Genomic DNA, 26835 nt, shown 5'->3' on the forward strand with positions numbered 1-26835 from the left:
AAGAATTCTCTATGCCCATTAAATCAGACACACACACACACACACACACACACACACACACACACTGTACATGTGAAGGTATGCATGGGTTATACATTTATATGTGTATACATACATGTGTGTATATACACACACACTGTATGCACTAAAATACCTTTGCAAAACCTTGCATACACGATGCACACACATACAAAGGTGTCATATATGACATGCATATAAATATATCTTTTATGATTACATGAGTGGTTACTCATGATAGAGCACTGTAAAAAAGTAACTCTTTGTATGATACTAGTTCATGCAAATCTGTTAAGTAGGTGATACAAAAATATATGCCTTATTTTAACTCTTAATAATCTTGTAAAATCTATAAACCAGATACATATTCATACTTGTTAAACTTTTTTTAAAAATCCCCAAAATATTTCCAATTTGACATTCCTTTCAATGGCTCGATTTCTCATATTCAAAGTTTCCAATTACTTTTACTCTGTTTTTACATGAATACAGGTCATCCTATGTACTTAATAAAGGTTGAAAGCTCTAGAAAAGGAAACACAGGGGCAACTAGGTAGTATAGTGGACAGAGCACTAGCTCTGAAGTCAAGAGTACCTGACTTCAAATCTGGCTTCAGACCTTTAATTAACACTTCCTACTTGTTTGACCCTGGGACACAACTCCAATTGTCTCAGGAAAAAAAAAGAAAAGGAAACACAGACCTGGATCTCGATATATACATATACACACAATATGCATATACACATAAATATGTATGTAAAATGTGCTTATGTATTATATATATTTATGCATATATATGCACATACATATATAAATAGATGCATGTTTATTTATCTATTTATATACTGATATACATATACAAAAATAACTACTTTGAGATCATGAAAGATTCTTCCCCAAGTTGTGGATCTTAGTGAATGGTTGTTTCATCATGAAACTTCTTAAATAATCAGTATCTTTATATCACTCAAAGCTTATACGACTTATTTGGGAGATGATATAGATAAATGTAGAGTAATAAGCTACTCCCATAATAAGCTACTCCCATCCCCCAAATTTTAAAAAGGAAAGTGAAATCTGAGTGATGCCTGAAATGTCTAGCTATCAAATCATTAGAACCTGCATATTGGGCTTGGACTGGATAGTTTCATTTGGTCCTCTATCTCTGATACTAATTGCCACTGTTTGAAACATATCTATTCTCAAGGAAGGAAAAGGAGGTAAAAAACTGGCTTTGATCTTTTCTTGTATTCTCTACCTAGATACTTTGTACACAGTTGACATTTAATAAGTATTTTTAAACTAAGTGAAAACTTCCTTGACTTCTATTGAAAAATAATCTTAGCCAAAAAAGCAGGAGTAGCCATCCTCATCTCAGATCAAGCAAAAGCAAAAATTGATCTAATTAAAAGAGATAAGGAAGGGCATTGTATCTTGCTAAAGGGTAGCATAGATAATGAAGCAGTATCAATATGAAAAATAATCTTAGAATGAGCATTAACAAAGTTTTGTCTTCTCAAAAAAAATCTGATTTTTTTTTAATGGAGGATGAACATTTTAATGTTAGGAAATTGATTGAATGCCTCTATTTGATCTAAGCCATAAAGACAATTACATTGAAGTTTCTGCTCTACCTTTAATGGAATCCAGGGCATCTAACTGACATATTTGTCAAGTAAAATGGATAATCAATGCCACTTGATTCTGAAATTATTATATTTTATGTTGCTTCTGAAATCCTAAAAAAAAAAAAAATGAGCCAAGAAGTTTGGTTACAATTTGTTTTTTAAGTTAAATTTGGTGAAATTTTTTTTTTATTTTCGTGTTCTTTCATTAATGTATTACTTTTTATTCATTTAAGTCAATAGACATCAGAGCCAAGTAAATTAACTGGAAAAAATCTAACCCACAAGGTTCAAGCTAGTGTTTGAGAAGTATAGTGTCTTAAAAGTTTCTTTATCTGCAGCAGCTTCACCAGTAATACAAAAATAGAAAAATGATAGATTTAAAGTACAAAATAAGCAATGAAGTGGCAAAGTGGTTCATATCCATTCCCGGACAAGTTTCTTTATGTGACCTTGGCTAAGGAAGAATTTACTAAAGAATATTTATTAAGTGCCCTACTATGTGTATGATACTAAGTGTTTTACCAATATTTCATTTGATCCTCACAACCTTGAGAGATGGAGATATTATCCACATTTCATAGTTGAGGAACCTGAGGCAAAAAAAGGCTAAATGACTTACCCAGTTTGCATAGTTTCTGAGGCTAAATTTAAACCCACATATCTGTCTCTAGTGCCAATTCTCTATGCATGGTAATATCTAAATGAAAGTCACTAAACCTCTATCTGCCTAAGTTCTCTCACTTGTAAAATTGGATAATGATAGCATGTGCATCCCAGAGTTGTTGTAAGAATAAGTGAGATAATTATTGTAAGCATTTTGCAAACCTTAAAGCTCCAAGTAAATGCTAGTTATTATTTTATAGCTATTAATTTGTTTTTCCTTACTATGAAGATATGCTAGAAGGAATTTATTCCCCCCCCCCCCCTAGGATCTAGGGTAGGAAGGAGAGAAATTAAATTTCTGTTCATTTTTTAAACAAATAAATAAATAAATAGAGAACTGGAAGGATGCTACCCCACTCATAGATATAGATAGATAGATATGCATATGTATGTATACATGCATATGTGTATATGTATGTATATGACATACATATACATTGTCATGACACACATATTGTATGTATATGTATATATGCATAATGTCTGTATATGTAAATGTGTATATAAACAGACAGAATGTCGCATGAACTTTCAGATGAAGATACTGTATTATTCATTTTATTTATTGCTTTGCTTTGTTCCAAGAGCCCTTCATAGAGTGGCGTTAATCTATAAATGTGTATAATTTCAAAACAAAAGCAATTTTTAAAAATGGGGACATGTCTAATTCATATTTCTAGAATCTCTTTTTTTGTTGTGTCTCAATATATGCCATCTCCTAGTGCTGCATAGTTTGCCCCTCTGGTAGTGTTAGGGTTTCACAAACACAATACAAGCAGTATAAATCTTAAATTTTACTGGCTTGAATACCTTTTTTTGCTTCAAATTTCACTTAATCTACAATTAAAAATAAATCTAATGGGGAAGTGTCCTATAATTCATTTTGTAATGCATAGTGAATGGTTTGTAACTACTCTGATAGATAAAATTTGCAGTATTATATAAAATGAAAACTAGCCTAATATCTTTCTTTTGTATAAAGCTTTTTATTTTCAAAACATATGCATAGATAATTTTCAACATTCACCCTTGCAAAATCTTGTGTTCCAAATTTTTCTCTCCCTCCCTTCCTCCTCTCCCTTCCCTAGAGGCAAGTAATCCAATCTTCTATACATATTTCCACAATTATCATGCTGCAGATCATGCATCAGATCAAAAAGGAAAAAAAAAATTAGAAAGAAAACAAAAAGCAAGAAAATTACAACCAAAAAAAGTGAAAATAGTATGTTGTGATCCATATTCAGTACCTAAAGTTCTAAGTGCAGATTAGCCTAATATCTTTTATTAAAAGTTCTACTTAGCAAGTACTTAGTTTCTTTCATTTTTATGATAAGTCAAACATGCTTATCATGCATAAAATATACATGGAATATGCATAAGCATACACTTTTAAAATAAAGTGCAGGGATTCATTCAAATGTGTAGAAGTTTTTGCTAAAAGTTCACAATTTTTTTATCTCTCTGTTATAATAGTTTTATGCCATGCTAATTATGAATTAAAGTTACTTTAAAAATATAGACATAATAAAAATCCATGGGTGCACTAATAGGTTTTACTAGTTATAGGAACAGTTGATTAACATTGAACACATAGATATTTATATTAGATCACTTATTTAAAAAGATTCAACATGTTTTGGCTATATTAAAATGGTAATGAGATGTTTAGATTTCACAGTGATTGAGTTATAAGGAGAGAAAATATGGCAAAATAGTCAGGAGATAAGATGTATTCAGACTGAAAGAAGTATTTGGGAGGGACTACCATCAATTAATTAGCATATGATTATTTAGTCCTTTCTGCCAGGCACTTATAAACTCTGACTAGACAAAGACAAAAATGAAACTGTTACTGACCTCAAAGAAGAGTTTATATTCTATCAGATTAAATAAGATATCCATATTTAAGAATCTGAACATTTTAAACTAAATTCTGAGTGTGTGTATAAATATAATTTGTATATATACAGATCCATTATGGATTTGGTATACTTAGGTGTGTTCCTATTAGAATACACATGTATTTAAATGTAAGGGAGTATGGATATCCGAATACTTTTATTTTTCAGTATTAGTATACATAAATGCACTGCTAATGAAATTTTAAAGTCACTTATATATAAAAGGAAACATTTTCTGAAGACAGCTATCTATGTATTCTCAAATACTCAATATTTCTACCTTCCATAATACTTAGTGTAATTTGACTTAGAACTTTTTTTAGAAGTTTTAGCAGTATACATCTATTTGTGTATGTACATATATATACATATATATTTATGTTACATATTATACACACACACACACACACACACACACACACATATATATTCTCATTTGAGCCTTAAAATAACCCCATGAGTAAGGCTATGATACTAATTTTGGGGGGGTAAAGATAGACACTGAGCTTTGAAAATATAAAGTGATTTTTCTAATATGTATGGTGTGTTTGCAATCCTTGCCTTCCTGTAGACAAGGCCAGCACAGAATCTAAAAGATCATGCTAACCTCAAAGTAATATAAAGAATTATAACATCAAATAGCTTTGATTCATTTTAGTTATTAATCATACTTCTGCATACTAAAATATAGTCATTGAGACAAATCAATAAAGGCCTTTCTTAAGTATAATAGTTTATTATAAAAAATGTAAAAAGTTTAAGGAAAAGGATAGAAAAATACAAGATGATACCAAAAAAATTTAGTTTTAGTGAAATAAACACTGGAGTAGGAATCAAGAGACATTAATTCTGGTTTTTGTTCTGTCCCCTGTCATCTCCCCCCCCCCCCCCTTATGGTCTTGATTGTCATGTTTGGGGCCTATATTTCTGTAATTATAAGATTGAAAAGGCTGGCATAGATGATTTAATATTATACCCCAAATACAAAAATACTAGCATTGCGGTGGAGTTTGAATATGAGAAAGTTTCTTTTATGGGACCCTTGAAAGCATTATCAGAGGAACTTCATAGATTAACTGCTAAGAAAGCTTCAACTCAGATCTGTTAATAAATGTTGACCATTTTTACAAGTTATTTCTCAATTATTGAAAAGACTAATCTCTTTCTTTTCTTAGACTCATTCCATAATGAAGATCAGAGAATCTTCACCATTCCATGAATATTTCAGAACCACCACTTGAGGAAACAAAAAGGTCAGTGATATCTTCCTTGTTACCCCTTTCATTAGATTTAGGTAGAGCTGGGAGTCTTGATTTACACATGAGGAAAACTGATACTCAGGTAGATAAAGGTATTTCCCCTAGTCATAGAGGTTGTAAATAACAGGAAACATTTTCAAGCTGAGATGGGGGAAAATGATGGATATATTAATAGGAAAAGCACTGAGAGCCAATAAACCAGAGTGGTTGAGTAGGAAATATTTTAGACTTAGAATCTGCTTATTTGTATGAGTTCAAATAAATTCCAGCTCCGCTATTGAGTTCTATGACTTGGACAAGTCACTCTTTGGGCCTTAATTTCTTCATTTATGTAAAAGAGTCAATGCTGATAGAATTTGTTTTCTTTTAAATTTTGTGATTTGGATTAAATACTGGCACAGATAATTATGATTTCTCTGGGTCTCAGTTTTCTTATCTTCAAACTAAAGGGGTTGTACTACATCAGAGGTTCTTAATCCAGACTGTGTTCTCTGTGTGTGTGTGTGTGTGTGTGTGTGTGTGTGTGTGTATACTTTGATTATTTTTTAAAAATATAATTGGGTTCCTTTATAACTCTTTGTATTTTACTTTATACATTTAAAAACAGTACTTTGAAAAGGGGCCTATATGTTTCACCAGATGGGCAAAAAGGTCTGCAACACAAAGTTAAGAATTCTGGCACTAATTTGATCTCTAAGGTAACCCTCTAGCTCTCAGTTCTACAATTCAAGATTTACTTTTCATTCTATACCATTATATTGCTTCCTTTTTCTCTTCTTTAATGGCCTCTTTTCAATTCAGTCCTCAACACGCTGCCCTGTACTGCTCCTCACATCTTAGGAAAAATAAAATTCCCATATTAGAAACTTGTTTTTCAGTAAGTGAAAAATTGAGCTACTTTGCTAAGTTAAATTTGGGTAGATAACTTCTGCATATTTGGGTAGATGACTCGTCTAGAATTTAATAGAACAGTTCCTCTGATGCCCGTGAGGCCACTAAGTCCCTAAGATCCTTTCCTGTTTTTCCTCCCTTTGGGAGTCCAGCCACAAGTGCCTATTATCTCCAATACTGAATGGCAACAGCTGAATACAAGGAAGTTGCCTGCCTATGTTTTACCTGAGGTGTGTATGTGAAGAGAAGGAGGAGGAGGAGGAGGAGGAGGAGGAGGAGGAGGAAGAAGAAGACGAGGGAAAATGGGTGTGTATACAGGTTCCGAAGCCGGAATGTCTGTGGAATGGGAGGAGAGTGGGTAACTTTTTGCCAGTCCCTCCTTCACTTTTTTCCTTGCCCCTTTGCTTCCAGCTTGTAAGACCTGCCCAGGGACGGACAGCCCGGCCTCAGCTGTCACTCACATTTCTTCCAGCCAATGGCACCGTCGTCTGTCACCCTCACCCCACCCCCTCCTGGGAGTGAGGGGAGGGGTGTGTGTTGGGGAGGGGAGGTCTGAGGAGAGTGAGGAGGGGGAGGGCGGGGGGTGAACAGAGTTGAATGATTGAACTTTCTTTTTTAGTTTCTGCAGCAGTGAGGTTCCCCTCGTAGTCCAGCACCAGACGGGTGCATAGGAGCTTATCCAGGCGTCTCTTGCTCCTTGTACTCCCCTTGTTCCCCCTCCCCACACACAAAGCGATGGTGTTAAAGGATCCAGGCGTGTTTCTGACCCTTTTCCTATGGATTACGGCTTCCTGGGGCTGTCTGGCTACAGCTGCGGGGCTTGGTGCTGCAGCCCGCAAGCAGGACGAGACTCTTTCTGCTGTCAGTGTTTACAGAGCCAGATGCACCTCCAGGTGCCTTAGCCTGCAGATCACTCGAATCTCAGCCTTCTTCAAGCATTTTCAGGTATGGTTAAAAAAAAAAAAAAAATCCATTGCATAAAAACTACTCTCCTTCTCCATCTCTCCCTACACCTCCCCGGGAAACACTTTGTCCCAGTGCTGTCTTCCTCTGGTCTGTCACTTGCACTCCTGTGGATTTCTCAGCTTTGAAGGACTGGGGCGCGGGGGTGCGCTGTGAAACCATGTATATTAGGTGGGAGTTGAAGCTTACCAAGCTTCTTACAAAACTTCTAGGCAAAGACCTAGCGTCTGCCGGAATCCTCCTTTTTTCAGGGTTAATATTCCGAAAGTGCGGATGGCTGACTCTCCTCACCTCACCTTCATTTTGGCCGTCCTTTTACCCTCAAGGGAGCCCGAAGTGGCATCTTTGGGTCGGCTTATTTGCTTGTGAATTTAAAGCTAACCCACTCCCGGTCCCCTATCCCAACCCCAACCCCTCCGAGAGATAGATTGGAGATGTGGATGTAGAAGTGGCTAGTGAGCTTTCCGTAGTGTTTCTTGGAATAGTTTCCCCAAACTATTAGCGCAGTTACCCAAACTCCCAGGGGTGAGCTGCATGTGTGGTTATTGAGGCGGCATTGTTAGGAGGTGAGTCAGGGAGGTAGAACAGGCTGTGGCGGAGGTACCTGGGCTTCTCCCTAGCAAGAAGAGGCACGAGAACCGTCATCCTCGCCTCCCTGCAGGTGCCAGACGGGGACCGGCCCCCGCCCTTCTTTTGGCCTCTTTAGAATCCCTTTGACATTCCGCGCGGGGCAAAATACAGACTACCGGGAAGAAGATCGCGGCGCCCATCAAACGCCTGGGGAACGGTTGTTTTTACCCATTAGCATGCACCAGTGTGTGTGTCTGTCCAGTTCGGAGCCTTAAAGCTTTCGTCTCAAACTAATAAATGAGATGGGGCACGGGGTGAGGGAAGGAAGGGTAATGGGGGTGGGGTGGGAGGTTGTGCTCCCTCTATACAAAGTCTGGATGAATCTCCGGGGAAGTAGCGCGGTGTATCTGGGAGACCATTGTCTGTTATTTTTTTTACCTGTGTGACCTTGAGCTAGTCTCTTAGCTCCAGTTGACTTTTTTTGTCGAATGAAAGAAGGGTTGGACTAGATGGTCCTCCAGTCGTAGGACTATAATCCTGTGATTCACAGTCATGCTGGGCACACAGTACTAGGCGCTGGCCATACTACTACTAGAGAGAAGAAAGTCCTCCTCAACTTGAGCCAGTGTTTATTTACATCTAAGATTGACGTAGCTTATTCTTGTCTTCTCTCTGCCTTTTCATCGCTTCTTCTCTGTCTCGGTCTGTTCTGTCTCTGTCTGTATCTGTCTCCTTGTCTCTCTGTCTCCGTGTGTGTGTCTGTCTGTCTGTCCGTGTCTGTTTCTCTGTTTTTGCCATTGAGTTGCGTAGTTTTCGTCTCTGTCTCTTTCTCTCCTTTTTCTTTCCTCTTTTCCTCCCTTCTTTAGGAGACATCTGAGGAAAGGCAAGTGGTCAGCCTGAGCTACCTGCTGGAAGTGGGAGGGCGAGGACTAGAAGCACATATTAGTGTGTGCATTACCAGAGTGTCAGACCGAGGAAAACTTCGGCCAGCTGGATCCAGAAGCAGTTCCCAGAGTCCCAGATGAAATGTTGTTCTTAGGAAATCATTTATCCAAGCTCATTATTTTGCTGTCCTCCTTTCATCCCCTCCCTTCCCCCCCTCCTCGTTTCACTTGCCCCATTTCATTTGAGATGCCCACCTGCTCTGTATGCAGAATTTCCCAATTGAGATAATGCTAGGGTTGCCTCCAGAATGGAAAAGCCTGGAGGTTTGGCCGGAGTGAATGAATGAATGAAAGAACAAACTAACGGATGACTAAGAAATTAAAGATCGCTTTCCCTCACCTCATCCCGCCCAAGACAAAGGTGTAAAGTGGGCTTCCTGAAAGTACCATCGACCTTTGAAGTTCCTGAGAAATGTATTAGGGTTGTATTGGAAATAAGGGGAGCAGGACAGACATTTTCCTTGGGACTCATTTAAATGACCATTAAATTAATCTGAGAGACCTAAATTTATAATAGCTAGTCAAAAAATAGGAATAGTTTGTGTGGAGAGAGGGGGGAGGAGGGGGGGAGGGAAAGAGGGAGAGAGGGAAGGAGAGAGGGAGAGAGAGAAATTGTGTATTTAATAAACAAAGTTTTATCATCTTAGAGATTTCCTAGGAATTGACACAGTACTAGGATATTCCTGAATATGTTCAAAGGGAGAAAAAGAAAACAAACAAAAATAAAATCAAAACTGCTTTAACCTCCATCTGCCTCAAAGTGAAACTACACAGAAGTCCTCCTGAGTGCTAGACCTGGAGCTACCTTTCATCAAAATAGAAAATACTGCCCTAGAAATGAATGACTCGTTGAGAAGATACTTCACCTTTGTGGTTTAAACAACAGCCATCTCCTCAGGGGAAAATAAAATACACACACACACACACAAAGTATTCCCTAGGATTGGTATTTTTTTTTTTTTTTTATTGAATTGTCAGTTGTTGTAATTTATTTGTTTTACAGTTTCAGTGGCTAAAGAGCCAGTTTAGATCAAGCCAATTCTTAGTGAAAGGCTTTTTTTGTGGTTTCTTGGCATGATTTCTCTTCTGAAGTAAAACTGCTGACAGAATGCACATTGCCAAACAATAGTGATTACATTTTAATTAGCTGGGGTGAAATAAGCTGCAAATTACTCAGTTAGGACTTAATAACTGCTGTTTTTGTAATCAATTGCAAAGCCATTCTTGGAGTTTTAACCCTAACCTGGTAATGCCTATGTGATTTATCTAAATTACAGGGATTAAGCTCTTTTAAGATTGGAAAGGATGGTAGGGTGATCTTATAAAAAAGCTAAACTTCTTATTGTCTTTTATTGAAAGGGAGGGGGATTTTAAGGTATAGTATAAGTACTACTCTGTGTGTGTTATTTATAATAAGACTTCCTTTGCTTCAGGCTTTTACTACCTGATTCATCAAGAAAGGGGCCTTTTACCTGCTGGCTTAGTAGAACTCTTTTTTTTTTTTTTTTGCCATTTTCTATACATAAACTGCTTTGAAGATAGAAACTTATTCTGTATGCAGGTGCATCCTGTTTCCAAGGGAGTAAACTATCTCTTAGAAAAGACTTTTGTAAATGAGGAAGATCTAACATTTCTTCCATATCACATCTCTGATCTGAGATGAGTGCAAAGAGATTTTATATTAGATAAAAAAGACCCTACTCCTGCATCCAGTTTTTAGATGAGATGATTTTTTGAAAACTCGGGTCTTTCACATATAAAAGCATATCTATCATCACACATTCAAAATATAATTACTGTTATTTTGGCCTTTAGCTGTGTAGCAATCATCTTTCATATTATCATCATCTTGTTCTCCATTTGCTTTGCTTTGCACTCATTTTAACAACATAAAACCAGTATGCTTATTTTCTCCATCTTTACTGTAAGGCAGAGCCATTAGTATGATCAAGTTATTGAGGCATACTATTGTTCTCAAGATTACACCTATGTTCTTGCTGCTTCTCTATTATTAATGGACTGTGGTCTGAAAAATGAAATGATATGGGGATCACTACCATTACTCTTCTCAACTTAAACTTTACTTTGCAAAGTACTTTCCTTATCCTCCTTTGAGTATGGAGTGCACTTAGGATCATCTCTGTTTTTATGTGTGCAGATGGTGAGGTTCAAACAAATGAAATGATTTGCTTAAGATCACAAGGCAAGTAAATGATAGAATCAGGATAAGAGCTCTCCAATGCTATGCTAGGAACTTTCCTAGTGAAAGCTGAAAAGTTGGATCTCATTCTATGGCCCAGGGAGAGGATTTTTCTTCTAACCATTAGCACCCTATCTACATTCCCAAAGGAAGCCCTGGGTGAAGTAGGTTTGAGAAAAAAAAAAAAAAAAAAAAAGCTTGCTGATCAGAAACTAGGAATAAAGAGAGTGCCTGTTTCCCTGCCAGGACTCTAAGGAAAGCTTAGGGAGAAAGGCTTTAGAGAAAAAGAATCTGCAATCCTGGCCCTCGGGTTCTAATATTTGATTAGTGTTTAGAGATACTTGCCTAATGATACATTATTCACTCTATCATGCTGATGGGTTTGCTTAGGTAGCTTATTAGAGATCAGAGGATTTTCTTTTGCAATAATTGGAAGCTGTTTATTTTGGCAAAAGAAACTGCTGTGGTGATTAGTTATTTCCACTTAAAGGGCCTGTGTCTTCTTTGACAAAAAGTAAACAAACAATTAGCTCATCAAGAACCTTCACAGTCACAAATTAGCCCCAGGCTCACAAAACTTCAAACTGGTGATTTTGTGGTATGGACACACTCAGGAATGATGGATAAGAGTCAAATGTGGAACAAATTTTCAATTAGGTGTCCAAGACTTGACAAACATTCAGGGAGTCAGAAAGGAAGAAGAGAACCAAAATCTACCTTAGTTATTTCCTGGCTTCCATTCCTAGCTCTTTGGCTCACCTTTCAAAACACTCTTAATTTGACCCAAATTAAATTCTATACTGTGCAATATATGTCTTCCTTTTAAAGGTACATGAAACAGATTAGTGGGTGATTCTGTGTTCAAGGAATTTAAATATTTTTGTAATGCCCCACATCACAATTCTGAATATAGAATAGAACATTCAATGAATACATTTGTTAATTATGTCTATTCCAATTCATCAAACTGTAACAAGAAAAATTCTTTCTCTGAAGAACTTGGCTAAAGACCTAGAATTAATTTTCTCAATTTTGAGAACCTGTGTTAAAAAAATTATAAATTAGTCATTTTTTAAAAAGTTTATTAAAAAAAAAATAAACAAAAAAGGGGCAACTAGGTGGCGCAATGGATAGAACACCAGCCTTGAAGCCAAGAGAACCTGAGTTCAAAAAAAAAAAAAAGGTTATTTTTTTTATTTTTTACCTATTTTTATTTAATTATTTGGCTAGGCATTTAGGGTTAAAGTGATTTGCCAGGGTCCCACAGCTAGGAAGTGTTAAGAGTCTTAGATCAAATTTGAATTCAGGTCCTCCTGACTCTTCTCTTCTGTAGTCAACAAAATCCTGAATTTTTTCAACTCATCCTTTCTAATCCCTTTATCTATTCTGGTCATATTTCTTTTGACATGCCTATTTCATCACAGAACTGAACACAATATTCAGAATGGAATCCTTTTTTTCTGGATACTATAAAAGTTAAATAGGACTTCCATATGATCAGGATTGTATATATTAAATATGTAGTATTGGCTCAGAACAATGTTATCTATACATACATTCAGGGACATCTAAAACTACTTTTAGTGAGATGCAAATAGTGAAGCATTAAGTAGTCACACATAGGCAAAACTAGGCATTTTGGGACAATGACATGATGATTCATAGTATACATTGTTGAATATAATGTATCGAATTTTGCAGAGATCAAGAAAGATAAAAAATGAAAAAAATTGCTATCTGATTTAGCAAAAAAGTAGTTATTTCATAAAACTTTATCATTAGTCCAAATGTAGGCATATTTTTTCTACTTCATGATATGGGGAAAAAAAACAAAACCTAGATTTGAACTCAAAAGACTTGAGCTCAATTCTTGGGGTTGTCTTGTGACTTAGAAAACTCATTTAGATTCCCAAGTTATGGATTTCTTTATCTATTAAATGTGTGAGAATCTTTCAATTCTAACAGTGCAAACTTAAATCATCATTTTATAGATTAGAAAACAGAGGGCCAGAAAGGCTGTCACTTTTCCAGTCATGTACCTATTTAGAGACAAAACCAGGAGTTGAATGTAAAATCAGTTAGGGCAAGCAATGTGCTAGGTGATCAGGATAGTTAGAATAGGATAGTCAGAATTTCAAACAAATAATGAAGAGTTCATACTTCTGTCTGAACGTTTCTTTTATGTCCAGGATGCAAAATATTTAGAGATAAATATTTTCAAATATAAAATGAACATAAAGTGATTTTTTTGGAGGATGCTGGCAGTATTTATAATAAGAAAAGACCATTTATAAGTAGTCATATTTGAGTTGACCCTTAATGGTAGCTGGTGGTACAAGAGGTGAAGGTGAAGAAGGTGTCTTTGCAAAGCTAGCAGGAAGATGTAATGCAGTATATAGGTTACAGTGTGGAGACCAGTTTGACTGGATCATAGGGTACATTAAGAAGAAGTTAAGTAAGATCAAGAGAAAAGATGGATTGAAAATAAATTATGAAGGTCTTTAAATCCCCAATAGGACTTTGGATTTTATACTAGAGACAACATAGAATCAATGGATCTCTCTTATCAGGAGAGGGACATGTTTAGATTTAAGTCCTTTAATTTAGAACAATCACTTTAGCAGCTGTGAGGCAGGATTGGTGAGGTCAAAGGTGAGGAGATTGAATATAAGGTTGTAATGATAATTCTAGGTGGTATGCTGGATGGCATGTCAGGTCTAAAGTCAGAAAGACTCTTGCTGAGTTTCAATTTGGCTTCAGACTCCAGCTGTGTGAACCTGAACAAGTCATTCACATCTGTTTGCCCTACTTTCCTCATCTGAAAATGATCTGGAGAAAGAAATGACAACCATTCTAGTATCTTTGCTAAGAAAATCCCAAATGGGGTCAGAAAGAGTTGTATATGACTGAAAAATGACTGAACACTGATAATTCAGGCAAAGAGGTGATTAGGGCTTGAACAAGTGTGGACACCTAGTGAAATCAGAGTAGAAAACTGATATGTAGAAATAGTATTGGCAAAATATGGTAATTGATTAGATCTGAAGGACTGAGGATTAGAATGAAGAGTTGAAGTTGACTGAGAATGTGTAGTTGGTTGACCTTCCCTTGACAGAAATAGGAAAGTTGGGAAAAGGTTTATTTGGCAGGAAAGATATTTCTGTTTTGGGAATGTTGAGTTTCAGATGTCTATGTTTGAGATGCTAAAGATGACCAGTAGACAGAGATGTGAGAGTGGAGCTCAGAAGAGAATTGGGAACTAGTTTTGTAGATTTAGGAGTCATCTTTGTGGAAATGACAGTTGAATCCATGGAAACTAATGAAGTCATCTAGAGAGAACATAGAAAGAAGGGAAAAGAGAAGAACACTCAGTATAGTTGTGAGATACATATGTACTGAGGACTTAGGATATGGATGATGATCCAATAAAGGAGACTGAGAAGGATTGATCAACTAGGAAAAGTGGAAAGAATAACATCAGGAAAGTCCACTGAGAAGAGTGTTCTGCAGGAGGAGGTAGGTAGTCAGTGTATTAAGTGTTACAGAGAGCTCAAGAATAGTGAGAACTGAGAAAAAGCCATTAGATTTAGCAAATAAATAGATCACTGATAAGTTTCCATAAAGTGATGAGGACAATAAGATTTCAGTGGCCTGAGAAGCAGCTGAAAACTCATAAATTAGAGATAATAAACATAGACAGCTTTTTATAGACTGTGAAGGAAAGATAAAGGGAGATAGCTTGAGAGGGATAGAAGTATAAAGTAAAAAGGCTTTATTATTTTGTTTTGTTTCGTTAAGAATTCAGGAAATCTGGGCATATTATTAGGCAGTAAGGAAAGAGCCAGTGAATAAAGAGAGACTGAATTCTAGGAAGACTGTTGAAAATGAATGAAAGATAAGCTTAATTTCAGGAAGAGATCAGAGGAATGGAATTAAGGATATCAGGATAACAAATGGCACTATCAAGGAGAAGGGCTAGACCTGTTCATTGAGGACTTCTAGAATAAAAGAAAACAAAATGGGAAAATTTTTTAAGATCATTCAATATATAAAATTGTGGAGAAAAGAAAGTTTGTGGCAGATGACCTCCATCTTTTTTTTTTTTTTTTTTTTCTTAGTGAAGTATAAAATGAGATATTCTACTGAGAGAGAATGAAAGAGTTCATGCAGCTCATCTGAGAAGAGAGGAAAAAGTTAAGAATAGATCTAGGTTTCCTCATACTTAGGCCAGTGTTCTTTTCTCAGTACCACTCCATCTTTCTAAATCCCATTTTTCCCCCTCTGAGGCAATTGAGGTTTAGTGACTTGGCCAGAATCACACAGCTAGGAAATGTTAAGTGTCTGAGACCAGATTTGAACTCAGGTTCTCTTGACTTCAGGACTGGTGCTATGTCTACTGTGCTACCTAGCTACCTGTTTACATCCAATTTTTAAAAATATAGAGTAAGTTTTTGTTAGTTTTGTTCATACTATATCTATTGATGAAGAAATTCTTGTTGGACTAGTGGATGTTATATTATTTTTCATATTGTCATTCAGAATGTTATCCTACAATAAGTCTATCTGTGATTTTTTTTTTCTATATGACTTTCTATGAAGAATCTTCAGTCTTAGATAAAGTACTTTGTAGGTCAATCTTCTGTCACTGACCAAGCAATCCACAAAAATCATAATATTAATCTGAAATTAATATAGTTGTGAATAGAAAATTAGATTATCAGCTATCTGTCATAAACTTTCCAATGTGAACAGATTTAAATTTAAATGACTTATAGCTGTCATTCTTTTGGGTTATTTGCATGATTGTAGGTGTGGATAATTGAAATTATCTATCATAGAAGTCAAAGAGATAAGAAAATAGTATCTCCTGTTTATCACCAATAGCAAGAAAATAGTAGGATTGGAAATTCAGAAATGAAGCTATAAAATAGGACTGAATTATTTCCAGCTGTATGTTAAGAATTGCTCTATGAGAAAATATCCCTAAAGACCAAAGTAGAATTATTTAACTCTTCAGTATTCCTCCATCTACTCTATCAGCTGTAATTCAGAATGGTATTCTACAATAAAGTCCAAAGAATTGAAACTTATGGTTACTTATGGTTGTGCAATGAAAGGGATAATTTACAAAACAATGTCACAGGTGGCAGATTTGAATGTAGTTATTATATAAACACGTACCCACAGATAACTAGATTGGAACTACAGGAGTGAGGATAGACAATGGATGAATAGAGTATATCCCACAAGACTACAAAGAGACAATATGGAGACTGAAAACTTGGTGTTATGAGTCAATGGGTCAGATATTTGGGTAGAGATAGAAACAAGGAGTGTGGAATTGTTGATTCTGGTGTTTAAGGGATCTAAATTCTCGTTGCAATGAACAACAGATTTCAATATCCATTTGCAATGAATTATGTTACAATTAGAGAATGAGTTTGGTTTCCCACAAAGGCCTGAAGAAATAGTTGAACTTAAAGTGGATTTATGGGGAGAAAGGCCTTAACCACACACAGCACTCCATGGTATGTTTTAGATGTCTGTAAGATTAGCCTGTCACTGCCTTTATTTATACATCAGGATACTACTATATTAGTTATACCTCTCTTCTCTCCCCTTAACAAACATACATTCTATGACTGTAGAAAATTTTTGTATAATTTCATGCATGGCTTCAGAGTATGGGGGGGACACATTTTCATGCGATGTGGAGACAGTTTAACCAGATAAATTTGTTGTGGGTGACCTAGGCCACTAGTAAATACAGATTATACAGAAAGGAAAAACAAAGCACTATTAAGCTGAGTTTTTGTGGCTCACCCTAACCTAACTTGGCCAAAGAACATGATTTGGGAAGTTAGATCAGTCTAAAGCTTAAAAAATATGCAAACAATTGCAATGAAGTAACAAAGCAATTTTTCTTTCTTAGTGGGTCATCAGAATTCATCAGCTTCAATCATTTGGAGCCCAGGAGTAAAATAAAAATAAAAATAAAAATAAAGCCTTCAAGGAAAATAAGTCCATGTATGCTATGTAATAAGAAAAGCTCAATGTTACTGTCAGGCTAGACTGGAATTTATAATTAAATTTGGAATTAAATTTAAGGTTGAGTAGTTATAGTACCAGGTACTCTGCTATTTTTTTTTTTTTTTTACCTTCTAAAATTTAAATTAAAACCCAGCAAAGCATTTTTATTTATTGGACTGTGAATTTTACATTATTTGTCATGGTGTCAATGTGGCTCTTTTGCTATATGACTTTTTATGGGGAATCTTCAATCTTAGATAAAGCACTTCGTAGGTCATTCTAGATAGTAATCAGTAATTAAGTACAACTGCAAAGTATTGATAAACTATTGGTATTTCCAAAGTCAAAGAACATTGCCAACTCTTTCTTCATGATGATTGGAATCCAATTCAGTGTGGTACTTCAGTGTGGACATTCATGACACTCCCTGGTTGAGGCCAGAGGGGAAAGACACACATTTGGTCTGGAACACTCCCAAGTGCAACCCAAACCAGATTAAAATATAATTGGGAAATATTTGAGAAAATAAGCAAAAATATTATTAAGCTTAAATAACGTTATATTTTAAAGGGCAGCTAGATGGCATAATGGATGCTCCTGAAGTCAAGAAGTTCAAATGTGGCCTCAAACATTTATTAGTTGTGTGACCCTAGCCAAGTCACTTAATTCTGTTTGCCTTTCAGTTCCTCATTTGGCAATATTTTTGCCTAGAAACTCCAAAAAAGGATACCAAAGAATTAGACATGGCTGAAAAATTGAATAAAAATTTCATTTTCCCAGTGAAGTCAGAAAATAGTGGAATATCTTTAAATTTTAAAATAATTCTTCTCGTTAGCAATTTCAAAAATGATTTGTCATTTCCTTTATATATATATATATATATATATATATATATATATATATATATATATTCCCAGTGAAGTCAGAAAATAGTGGAATATCTTTAAATTTTAAAATAATTCTTCTCGTTAGCAATTTCAAAAATGATTTGTCATTTCCTTTATATATATATATATATATATATATATATATATATACATATATATATATATATGTAATAGTGTATTTAATCTTTTTTTAATTTCCCAAAACTAAATTAGAGTTAACTAAATATGTTAAAGGTAGCTAGATAGCACAGTGGATAAAGCACTGGTAAGAAGGTAAGATGCTGACTTCAAATCCTGCTCTCTGATGCATACTAGCTCTGAAAACCCAGGCAAGTTATTAAACTTTTCTCAGTTTGTATTTCCTCATCTATAAAATAGTGATTATAACCTAAAATAATTTTTGAGCCTCAAACAAGATAACATATGTAAAGTGCTTTGTGAGCCTGAAAGTACTATATTTATTATTAATAATATTACATATTGATGTTAATAGCTTTGCTATGTAGTGATAAAAGAGATCACACACTTACAGATTTCCTTTTTTGTATTGTTGTATATTCCTGTGTGACTTATCATGTGTATCAACTCAATTCTTATTTTAAAGTTATACCATGGAAGTCTTTTTTTAAGTTGCCATTTGTCTAGTCCAGGGGTATCAAACTCAAATAGAAAGAGGGGTGAGGACTAGGGGGAACATTGACAGCAGCTCATACAGAGGGATTGTCTTGAGCTGCATAATTACTTAGCTTTAAAATGTTGTTGTTGTTGTCTTTTCAGATATGTAAGACTCTGTGACATTTGGTTCATTTCAGACCAAATGTGTGTCTATCAACTCTGGCTTCAGTCAGAGAGTGTCATAAGTATGCTACATTGAAGTATTTAATGAATTGGGACTCCAAGCATTATGAAAGAAGAATTGATAAACTTTGAATCTGGGAATACCAAAATTTTTTCAATACTTTGCAGTTTTTTCAATACTAGCTACTGTCCGGAATGTAGCATAGTTATAGTCTTTGCAAATAATGTACTTAGTAATCATTTGCCTTATTGATCTTATTATTTTTTTTATAGCTCATGATTCTTCACAACATCTCCCTGGGCTAGGTGAGCCAAATAGGGAATTCTAAGAGGGAGTTATTCTCAACCTATCAAGACCAGGCAATAGTGGCACTATAAAGAACAGAATCAGAGCCTTCTAATCTCTAAATCAATAGTTTGTCCCTGTGAGGAACAAGTTTATATCCTTTTAAAAACTATTGCTCTGCTTTTTTTGGGGGAAGCAAATTTTTATTTTTGCCACTTAATTCTACTTCTATAATTATTAATATACTACAGTACTCCCCCCAACTCCCAGTCTGGTTTGCAACATAGATGTAACCCTTGACTCCTCTCTCTCTCATTCCTCTATATTCAGTCATCCAACAGTTGTCAAGTTCTGTCTTTCCTACCTTCTTAACATCTTAATTTAACATCTCTCTATCTTATTAACATCTCTGATATATTCCTCCTTCTTTCTTTGGCACTGCAACCACCTTAGTGCAAACTTCCCACCTCCTTGTTAAACTGTTGCAATAGCAGGGTGTCTCTCTTTCATCCTTTCATCCAACTGTCAATAGATATTGATCTGGCTATGTAGTTTTCCTTTCCCCTTTTCCCACCTCACATTTAATACACTAGAGAAATAAACTCTACCGATTCCCTATTATCTACATAATCAAATATAAAAATCTCAATTTGTCTTCTAAATCCCTCCATAATCCAATTCCTTTTTAACTTTTTAGTCTTCTTAGACCTTCCTCTCCACATAGTCTGCTGTTCTGCATTAGTTTCCATGATTTCCTCTTTCTCCATGTCTTGACTGAGAGTTTTCATAAGCTCTGAAATTTCCAAGTCTTGGAACTCTCTCCTTCCTCAGAACCTCTACCTCCAGTCTCAGTTTCACCTTGTGCAATCCTTTTTTAACCTCAGTGCCTTTCCTTTTAGATTGTCCCCAGTTTATCCTGTATATAACTTGTTTTGTACATAATTGTTTGCATATTAACTTCCTCATTAGATTGTGAGTTACTTGAAAGTAGGGATAGATCTATCGAACTATCTATTTATCACCTATCTGCCTATCTATCCATCCATCCATCCATCCACACACTTACCTATCTAACTATCCATCCATCCATCCATTCATTTATTTTTGCTTTTCTCTGTATCCCCAACACTTAGGATATTGTTTTTGAAGACCAATGACATCATGGGTGATGGACTTTTGAGGGAATTGGATTAAAATGAAACAGTTTCACAGTCCTGAGCTTCATTTTCTTTTCCAGAGACATCAAAGTCCAGTGGCAAGATATAGGATATATGCTATCTTTGATATCAGATTAAGCACTAAGTACTCTATTGAAGTGTTCCTTTACTGGCACATAGTTAGTGTTTAATAAATGTTAATTTTCCTGATTCCACTAAATATTTTTTCAATCAATAGACCAATAAGTTCCTACTAAGTCCTATAGTGTATCATGTTAGGCATTGAGGATAATAAAGAAGGAAAGAAAAAGTTAACCATTTGATAACCTAAAAGTGTTTATATTCTCTAGGGGGAGCCTACAGGAGCTTATGTGACCTGTCAAGGCAGCTAGGGGAATGATAGGATGTTATGTGTGAACAATGAGAAGTACAGTTTATCTGGATAGAAAAAAATCAAGACAGGGAATAATCTATAAGTACCCTATGAAGTTACCCTTTCCCTCCTCCTCTGTAAACACTAAGATCTCATTATCTCTAGGATTAAATACAAAATCCTCTGTTTGTTTTTTAAAACCCTTTGTAACCCAAATATAACCAACCTTCATAGAGGAGGAGGGAAAGAGTAATTTGTCTGACTCGGACACTAATAATGTGATGAGTCGAATTTCCACAAGTATAATAAAATTATATGTATCTTCAGAGAGGTGAATACTTTTATATAATATTTTATAATGAAGACATTGTAGGCAGAGTTTTTATTTTTGAATGTACATGATTTAATTCTCCTTCAGAACAAGAAAGTTCAAAATTATATAAATTCAAAGTACCACTGATGAGCTTTCAAATTTGGGTCATTTGATAGTGAGTTCTTTATTATTTCTGGCTATTTGAAGTTTCAGAGACCTGAATTAGAAGAATAAAAAAGAATGATTCAAAGAAATTACAAACACTTGTTTGGTCAAGTTAATCACTTATACAATTTATGAATGAAAAAGAAAGCAAAGAAGATTCAGATTATATGAAATTTTAGACTTATTTATATATATACATATATATTTATAATTTATACTTTGTTCAATGCTGCATAAAATTATAACTTATTGATATTCATATGTTTTAAATTAATTATCTTGTTTGGGGGCTAACTTTTCTTTCTCAAACTTATCATCACAGATGCAGAATATATACATAAAAATAGACCATACTCAGGTGGATTATTAGTTTTGGTTAGTAGGTTGTTGACATCTAAAAAAGAAATGACTCCTGGAAATCCAGATATGAATGAATAGATTTAAGACTTCTAAATTAGAAGGATTAATTCTGTTAGAATAACAATTATTGGATCAATTAAAATGGATCATATGTTAAAACTCTGATTTAGTTTAAAAATAAAAGTTTTCCTTTCATTTGTATCTGAGATTTTGTTATACTATATTTTGAAAGTGGAGGATGGGGACATAGACTTGGAAAAAGAAATGAGACAGCAAAGCCTCCAGGCTAATATTTGCTTCTAAAGCATTTAAAGTAGGATTTAAGAATTATGTAATCCTGAGGTCAGAATTTGCTAGAGAGTAGATGGAAATTTTTCTCCCTTTTACATTAAGTTAATACCTGTCTAATTGCAGAGGACAATTGAATAGCATGTTTTAATGTGATAGGTAGAACAATATATAGTTGAATAAATGAATATAAATATCAATTGTAAGGAGAAATGGCACTCATTTATTGAAATAGGCATTCTATTATCACATCTGTGATATAATGAAGCTTTGAACTTATGACACTTAAAAAAGAAGTAAGGTGAGCTATTTGAAATGTATTATCTTATGTCATTATGATGAAGGAAGATGGACCTTTTAAAATAGACTATCTGATAGTTTTCATTTTATTTAAAAACTATCATTAAATTTTCCATGAATTGAATGAAAAGATTACAATTCTTAATCAAATAAATATGTTCTGAGAATAAGTGAGGAAAAATATAAGAAAAAGTTTCACAATTTACATGTTGTCTTGTTATTTATATTCAGGGATTTGGAGAAGATACATTTTCCTTGAAAGCTCCAAAAATTGAAAGGAGAAAAAGTTTATGCTGAAATTTAATTGGGAACAAGGTTTTATTTCTAATCCTTAGTAGAACTGAAGTAGCTGTGCTGTTATTTAACTTATCACTTGGTAATATTTAAAAAAAATGTATTTTATTGTAAAATATAGGAAATTTAGGCTTAGATACTGTACTTGTGTCACATAAAAGTTTCCTCATAATGCTTATTTTTTATATGTTGTCTTATATCATATATGCTGTCTTCCCACAATTTACTTTAGAATTTTTAAGTTAAACTTTGATGTATTCTGGAGAGTTTTTTTTTGGGGGGGGACAAAAAAAATCTAAGATTTTAAATCCATTATGAAAATAATTTTGATTTCCTTTGAGGCAAAAAAAGTTTTTAATTTTGTGGCTAACCTATGTTTCTAAAATTGACTATTTTTGCAACGTAAATAATTTCCTGTAAATTATTTCTCTTTCTTTTTCTGTCCTTCTCTGTGTGTGTGCCTGTCTTTCTCTCTCTCTCTCTCTCTCTCTCTCTCTCTCTCTCTCTCTCTCTCTCTCTCTCTCTCTCTCTCTCTCTCTCTCTTTCTCTTTTATCCCTCCATTTTTCTCTTTCTTTCTCCTCCCTCCTTTGTCTTTTGGTCCACACTTAGTGCATCATAAACTCTCAAGTGATCTTTTAGTATTTTTAAAGTGCTATTGCTTGAAGTTAATATTTTGAAAAATTTAGAATCATGATTTATAAGATATAGCATCTTCTGAGTCAAGATATAATAGACTGTAAGGTGTTCTATTTCTGTTTGATTAATTATTCAGCACTTGGCAATGGATAACACATAAATCAATGCTTTGAAAAATGTATTATACATTAAAGTAAGGTGTTCATAAAAATGACATTTGATTAAGTCAATTAAAGAAAAATGTTTTCTGGCCTTTTCATTTTTTCCCCATCTATACAAGTCATTGTTCCTTCATATGAAATAAAATAAAGATTAAAACATAGAAATAAGACAAGGAAGTGACAGTGTGCAGATGAAATTTTCTTTTACAGGAAATTCAGTTCAATCATTTTAACAAGGACTCAGTCCTATTACATTCATTGCACTGTTCCAGGTGCTATGAAGGGTGAAAAGATGACTATGACACTTTTCTACTCAAATGTAGGCATTGATAGGATTGATTGAACAGAATCAGTAAACTTCTCTAAGACAAAATATAAATTGTATATTATGATATCATTAAAGTAGTTATAATTTGATATGCTAATGCTATTGTTTCATTAAAAAAAACTCTAGAAAGCTGTTGGTTACATACTAAGGGCAGCTAAATGTTAATTAATTTATAGTTATTTTCCAAATTATAATTCCCTAAATATAAACTATACCAGGCATTACTATGTCTTCTACATGTGGCTTATTATGAGAGGAAAAAAACTTTAACTATCAACAAATTTGAGAAAAAGAACACAATAATTTAAAGATGACTATTAAGTTTGTTCTCTCAATTTCCTCAATCTCTCTTCCTTCTTAGAACTACTGACAACTTTCTCTTTATTCTTTATTATCTTAGGGAAAGGGACACTGGAGTTGGACTTTTGATTCAACTCCTTGATAAAGAAATTGCCTCTACCTTAGCACTCTCTGTCTCTAGTCTCTCTTTCTGTTTCTCTTTGACTGCCACCCATCCTCCCAGGATAAATGACTATACTAGGGTCTCATGGTCAGCATGAGCAGAAATAGGACTTAAAACCTAATCTTTTTGTCTTAGAAACTGGCTTTTTTGCCATTTTGTTATACTTTTCTGAGATTATTATGAGGATCCCCTAAACAAAGGTCTCAGATCCTTTGATTTATGGATGAAATATCACATATAATCTCTTGGGTTTGGGAAGACCTTCAGTCATTAAGTTATTCTGAAGATGATCACTTTAAATAATATCATAATTTTCATAATTCAGATTTGATAGGGTAGTTTCAACAGTATCCTGTTTGCTTGTGTCTCTTTGTGAGATTCTTTTTCAATCAATCAAATATTTATTAAGTACTACTATGTTCCAGGCAAAGTGCTAAATCCTGAGGATAGAAAAAGAGGCAAAAAATATAGTTCCTGTCCTCAAAGAGCTACCATTCTAAAGGGGAAAATAGACTATAAATAAATATATACAAACAACTTACAGGATAAATAGGATATAATTAATAGAGGGAAGAATCTAGAATTTGGGAAGGAGTGTGAAAGGCTTTATTTAGAAGGTGGTATTTTAGTTGGGATTGAAGCTAATGAAACAAGTAGGTGAGATTAGGGAGATCATTTCAGAAATGGGAAACAGAGAGAGAAAATCCTGGGGAGTCTAAAGATGAAATATATTTTTCCCATTATCTTTCTATTTGTCTCCCTATTTTCTTTACAAAGTCTTCTTTGACATTTAAAATCCTTTACCACTTGACTCCACACTACCTTTCTGCAGTTATTAAACATTATCCTTCACTCATTCTTTGCTTTAGCCAAACTGGCTATGTTTTGAAATTCATGGTCCTATCATGTATATACTTGGAATTAGGTTCAGTAGTTTTTTTTAAGTCTATTTTATTTGTTCCTGTAATTCAGCTCAATTTGACAAATTATTGTGGCCACTATGTGAAATTCTGCATTAGATATGGGGGGGGGGGCTCATGAGTCTTGTCTCAAGGGTGTTTTAGTCTAGAGGGGAGTTGACACACCTATTTGTAAAAGAAATCACAATGGAAAATAAAATATTTTAAGCTTATAAGAGAGAGATATAAACCAAGTGCTTTGTGAGATTTAATGAGGGAAAGATAATTTCTCATGAAGAACATTAGGATGGAATTCATGGAAGAAGCTGCATTTGTTGTAGCCTAGGGGTAAGAACATTGGAATTGCTAGAAGTTAGAAGAGCTAGGTTGGAATCCTGATATGTCTCATTGCTTTAGGCAAGCAATTTCTCTTCTTTTCTTTTCTTTTCTTTTTTTTTTTTTTTTTTTGGCAACTTCTTATCTTTAGGCCTTAGTTTTCCAATCTATAGCATAAAGGTTTAAAATAAATGATCAAACAGTCGTTTGATGACTATGAAGTGGATGAAGAACAGTTGGATAGGTGGATACTACATTCAAGCAGATGTAATGATTTTACCAGAGAAAGAGCTTCTTCACAGATACTTTTTTGTAAGTTGAACTTAAGTAATCAATCATTCCCCTAGTATTTATTAAGCACTTACTATGTGTCAGGGACCATGTGAGATCCAAGTACAAAGAAGGAAACAATTGCTACACAAGATGAGAATTGAGAAGAGCAATGAGGAAGACAAGAAAATACATATGAAAATATGTGCAGCATAAATATAAAGTGAGTAAATACAAATACAAATGTATATAATAGGCATGTCATCATCTGAAGTCCTCATTTTAATTTGTACTGAAGACTATCTTTTAATCATTGTTTCAACTTGATTTACAAATAAAGGCATATGAAAAGTAAGGAAAAAGACAAATGTAGCAAGATATTTTTAATATAACTAAAATTGACTTTAATATTATTCACAATAATATTTAATATTATTCACAACAAATTATATAATCACATATGGAAAGTTAACATGGCCCAGTGAATGGAAAGCTTACTACAGTCAGAAGACCTAGATTCAAATTCTTTCTCTGATACATATTGGTTTTATGACTTGGGCAACACACAGTTTTCAGAGCTCTAGGGAATTCTTTAACACTATAAATTGCTGAACAAGTATCAATCTGCTTTTGTTAGAGAGACTTCATTTATTTGGAATTTTTTGCTGTTGTTCAGTTATTTCTAATCATGTCTGATTCTTATGACTACATTTAGGATTTTCTTGGCAAAGGTACTAGAAATGAATTGTCATTTCCTTCTCCAGCCCATTTGACACATGAGGAAAATAAAGCAAATAGATTTACTTAGGCAAACTCAGCTAATAGTATCTGAGTATCAAGTTGAAAGAATGGGATAAAGAAGGTCCAGGAGAGGGACCTATGTGAGATTTTAGACCAGAGAAAACTCCAAGTAAGGAGCAACTAGGTGTAGTGGATAGAGTACTGAGCTTGAAGTCAGAAAAACTCACCTTCCTGATTCAAATGTGGACTCAGACATTTACTAGCTATGTGAGTACTATGAAATCTCTCAAATTTATCCCCTTCGCTTTTTACCCATTCCTACTACTTTAGTACAGAACTTCATAGCAAACTTTCTTAACTATTGCATTCACTTCCTTAAATGTCTTTCTACTTCTATTCTTACTCTTCTCAACTTTAAACTTTATATTCTTGCCATAGTAATATTTTAAAATGTATAGATGGGGGGGGGGTCATGAAAATTTTCAGGTTCTTCCTAGCAAAGTTCAACCTTATTTTCCAGTCTTTTAAAGTCCTCGATGAATTGACCTGTATTATACAGTTATTTTTATAAAATAGGAAGCTCTTCCTGTGGAAATTTGTGTTTCTTGAATATAGAGTATCTCAACAAAAGATCTATAATTTAATATGTAGAATTCCATATAAATGACAGTATAACTTAGTAGATAAACTGTAAAGAGATAGCAGAAACAC

General features: G+C 34.3%; 1 protein-coding gene across 1 annotated transcript in view; it reads left to right on the plus strand.

Annotated features, from left to right (window-relative positions):
- Positions 1 to 6962: 6962 nt before the first annotated feature.
- Positions 6963 to 26835, plus strand: part of LOC141559440 (anosmin-1-like) — a 131746-nt gene continuing 111873 nt past the window's right edge. The window contains exon 1 of the mRNA XM_074297313.1: positions 6963 to 7306. Within this exon, the coding sequence (XP_074153414.1) occupies positions 7097 to 7306 (210 nt within the window). The 5' untranslated portion in view covers positions 6963 to 7096. The remainder of the gene's footprint in view (positions 7307 to 26835) is intronic.

This window comes from Sminthopsis crassicaudata, chromosome 3 (assembly GCF_048593235.1).
Source record: "Sminthopsis crassicaudata isolate SCR6 chromosome 3, ASM4859323v1, whole genome shotgun sequence".
NCBI classification, from domain to species: Eukaryota; Metazoa; Chordata; class Mammalia; order Dasyuromorphia; family Dasyuridae; genus Sminthopsis; species Sminthopsis crassicaudata.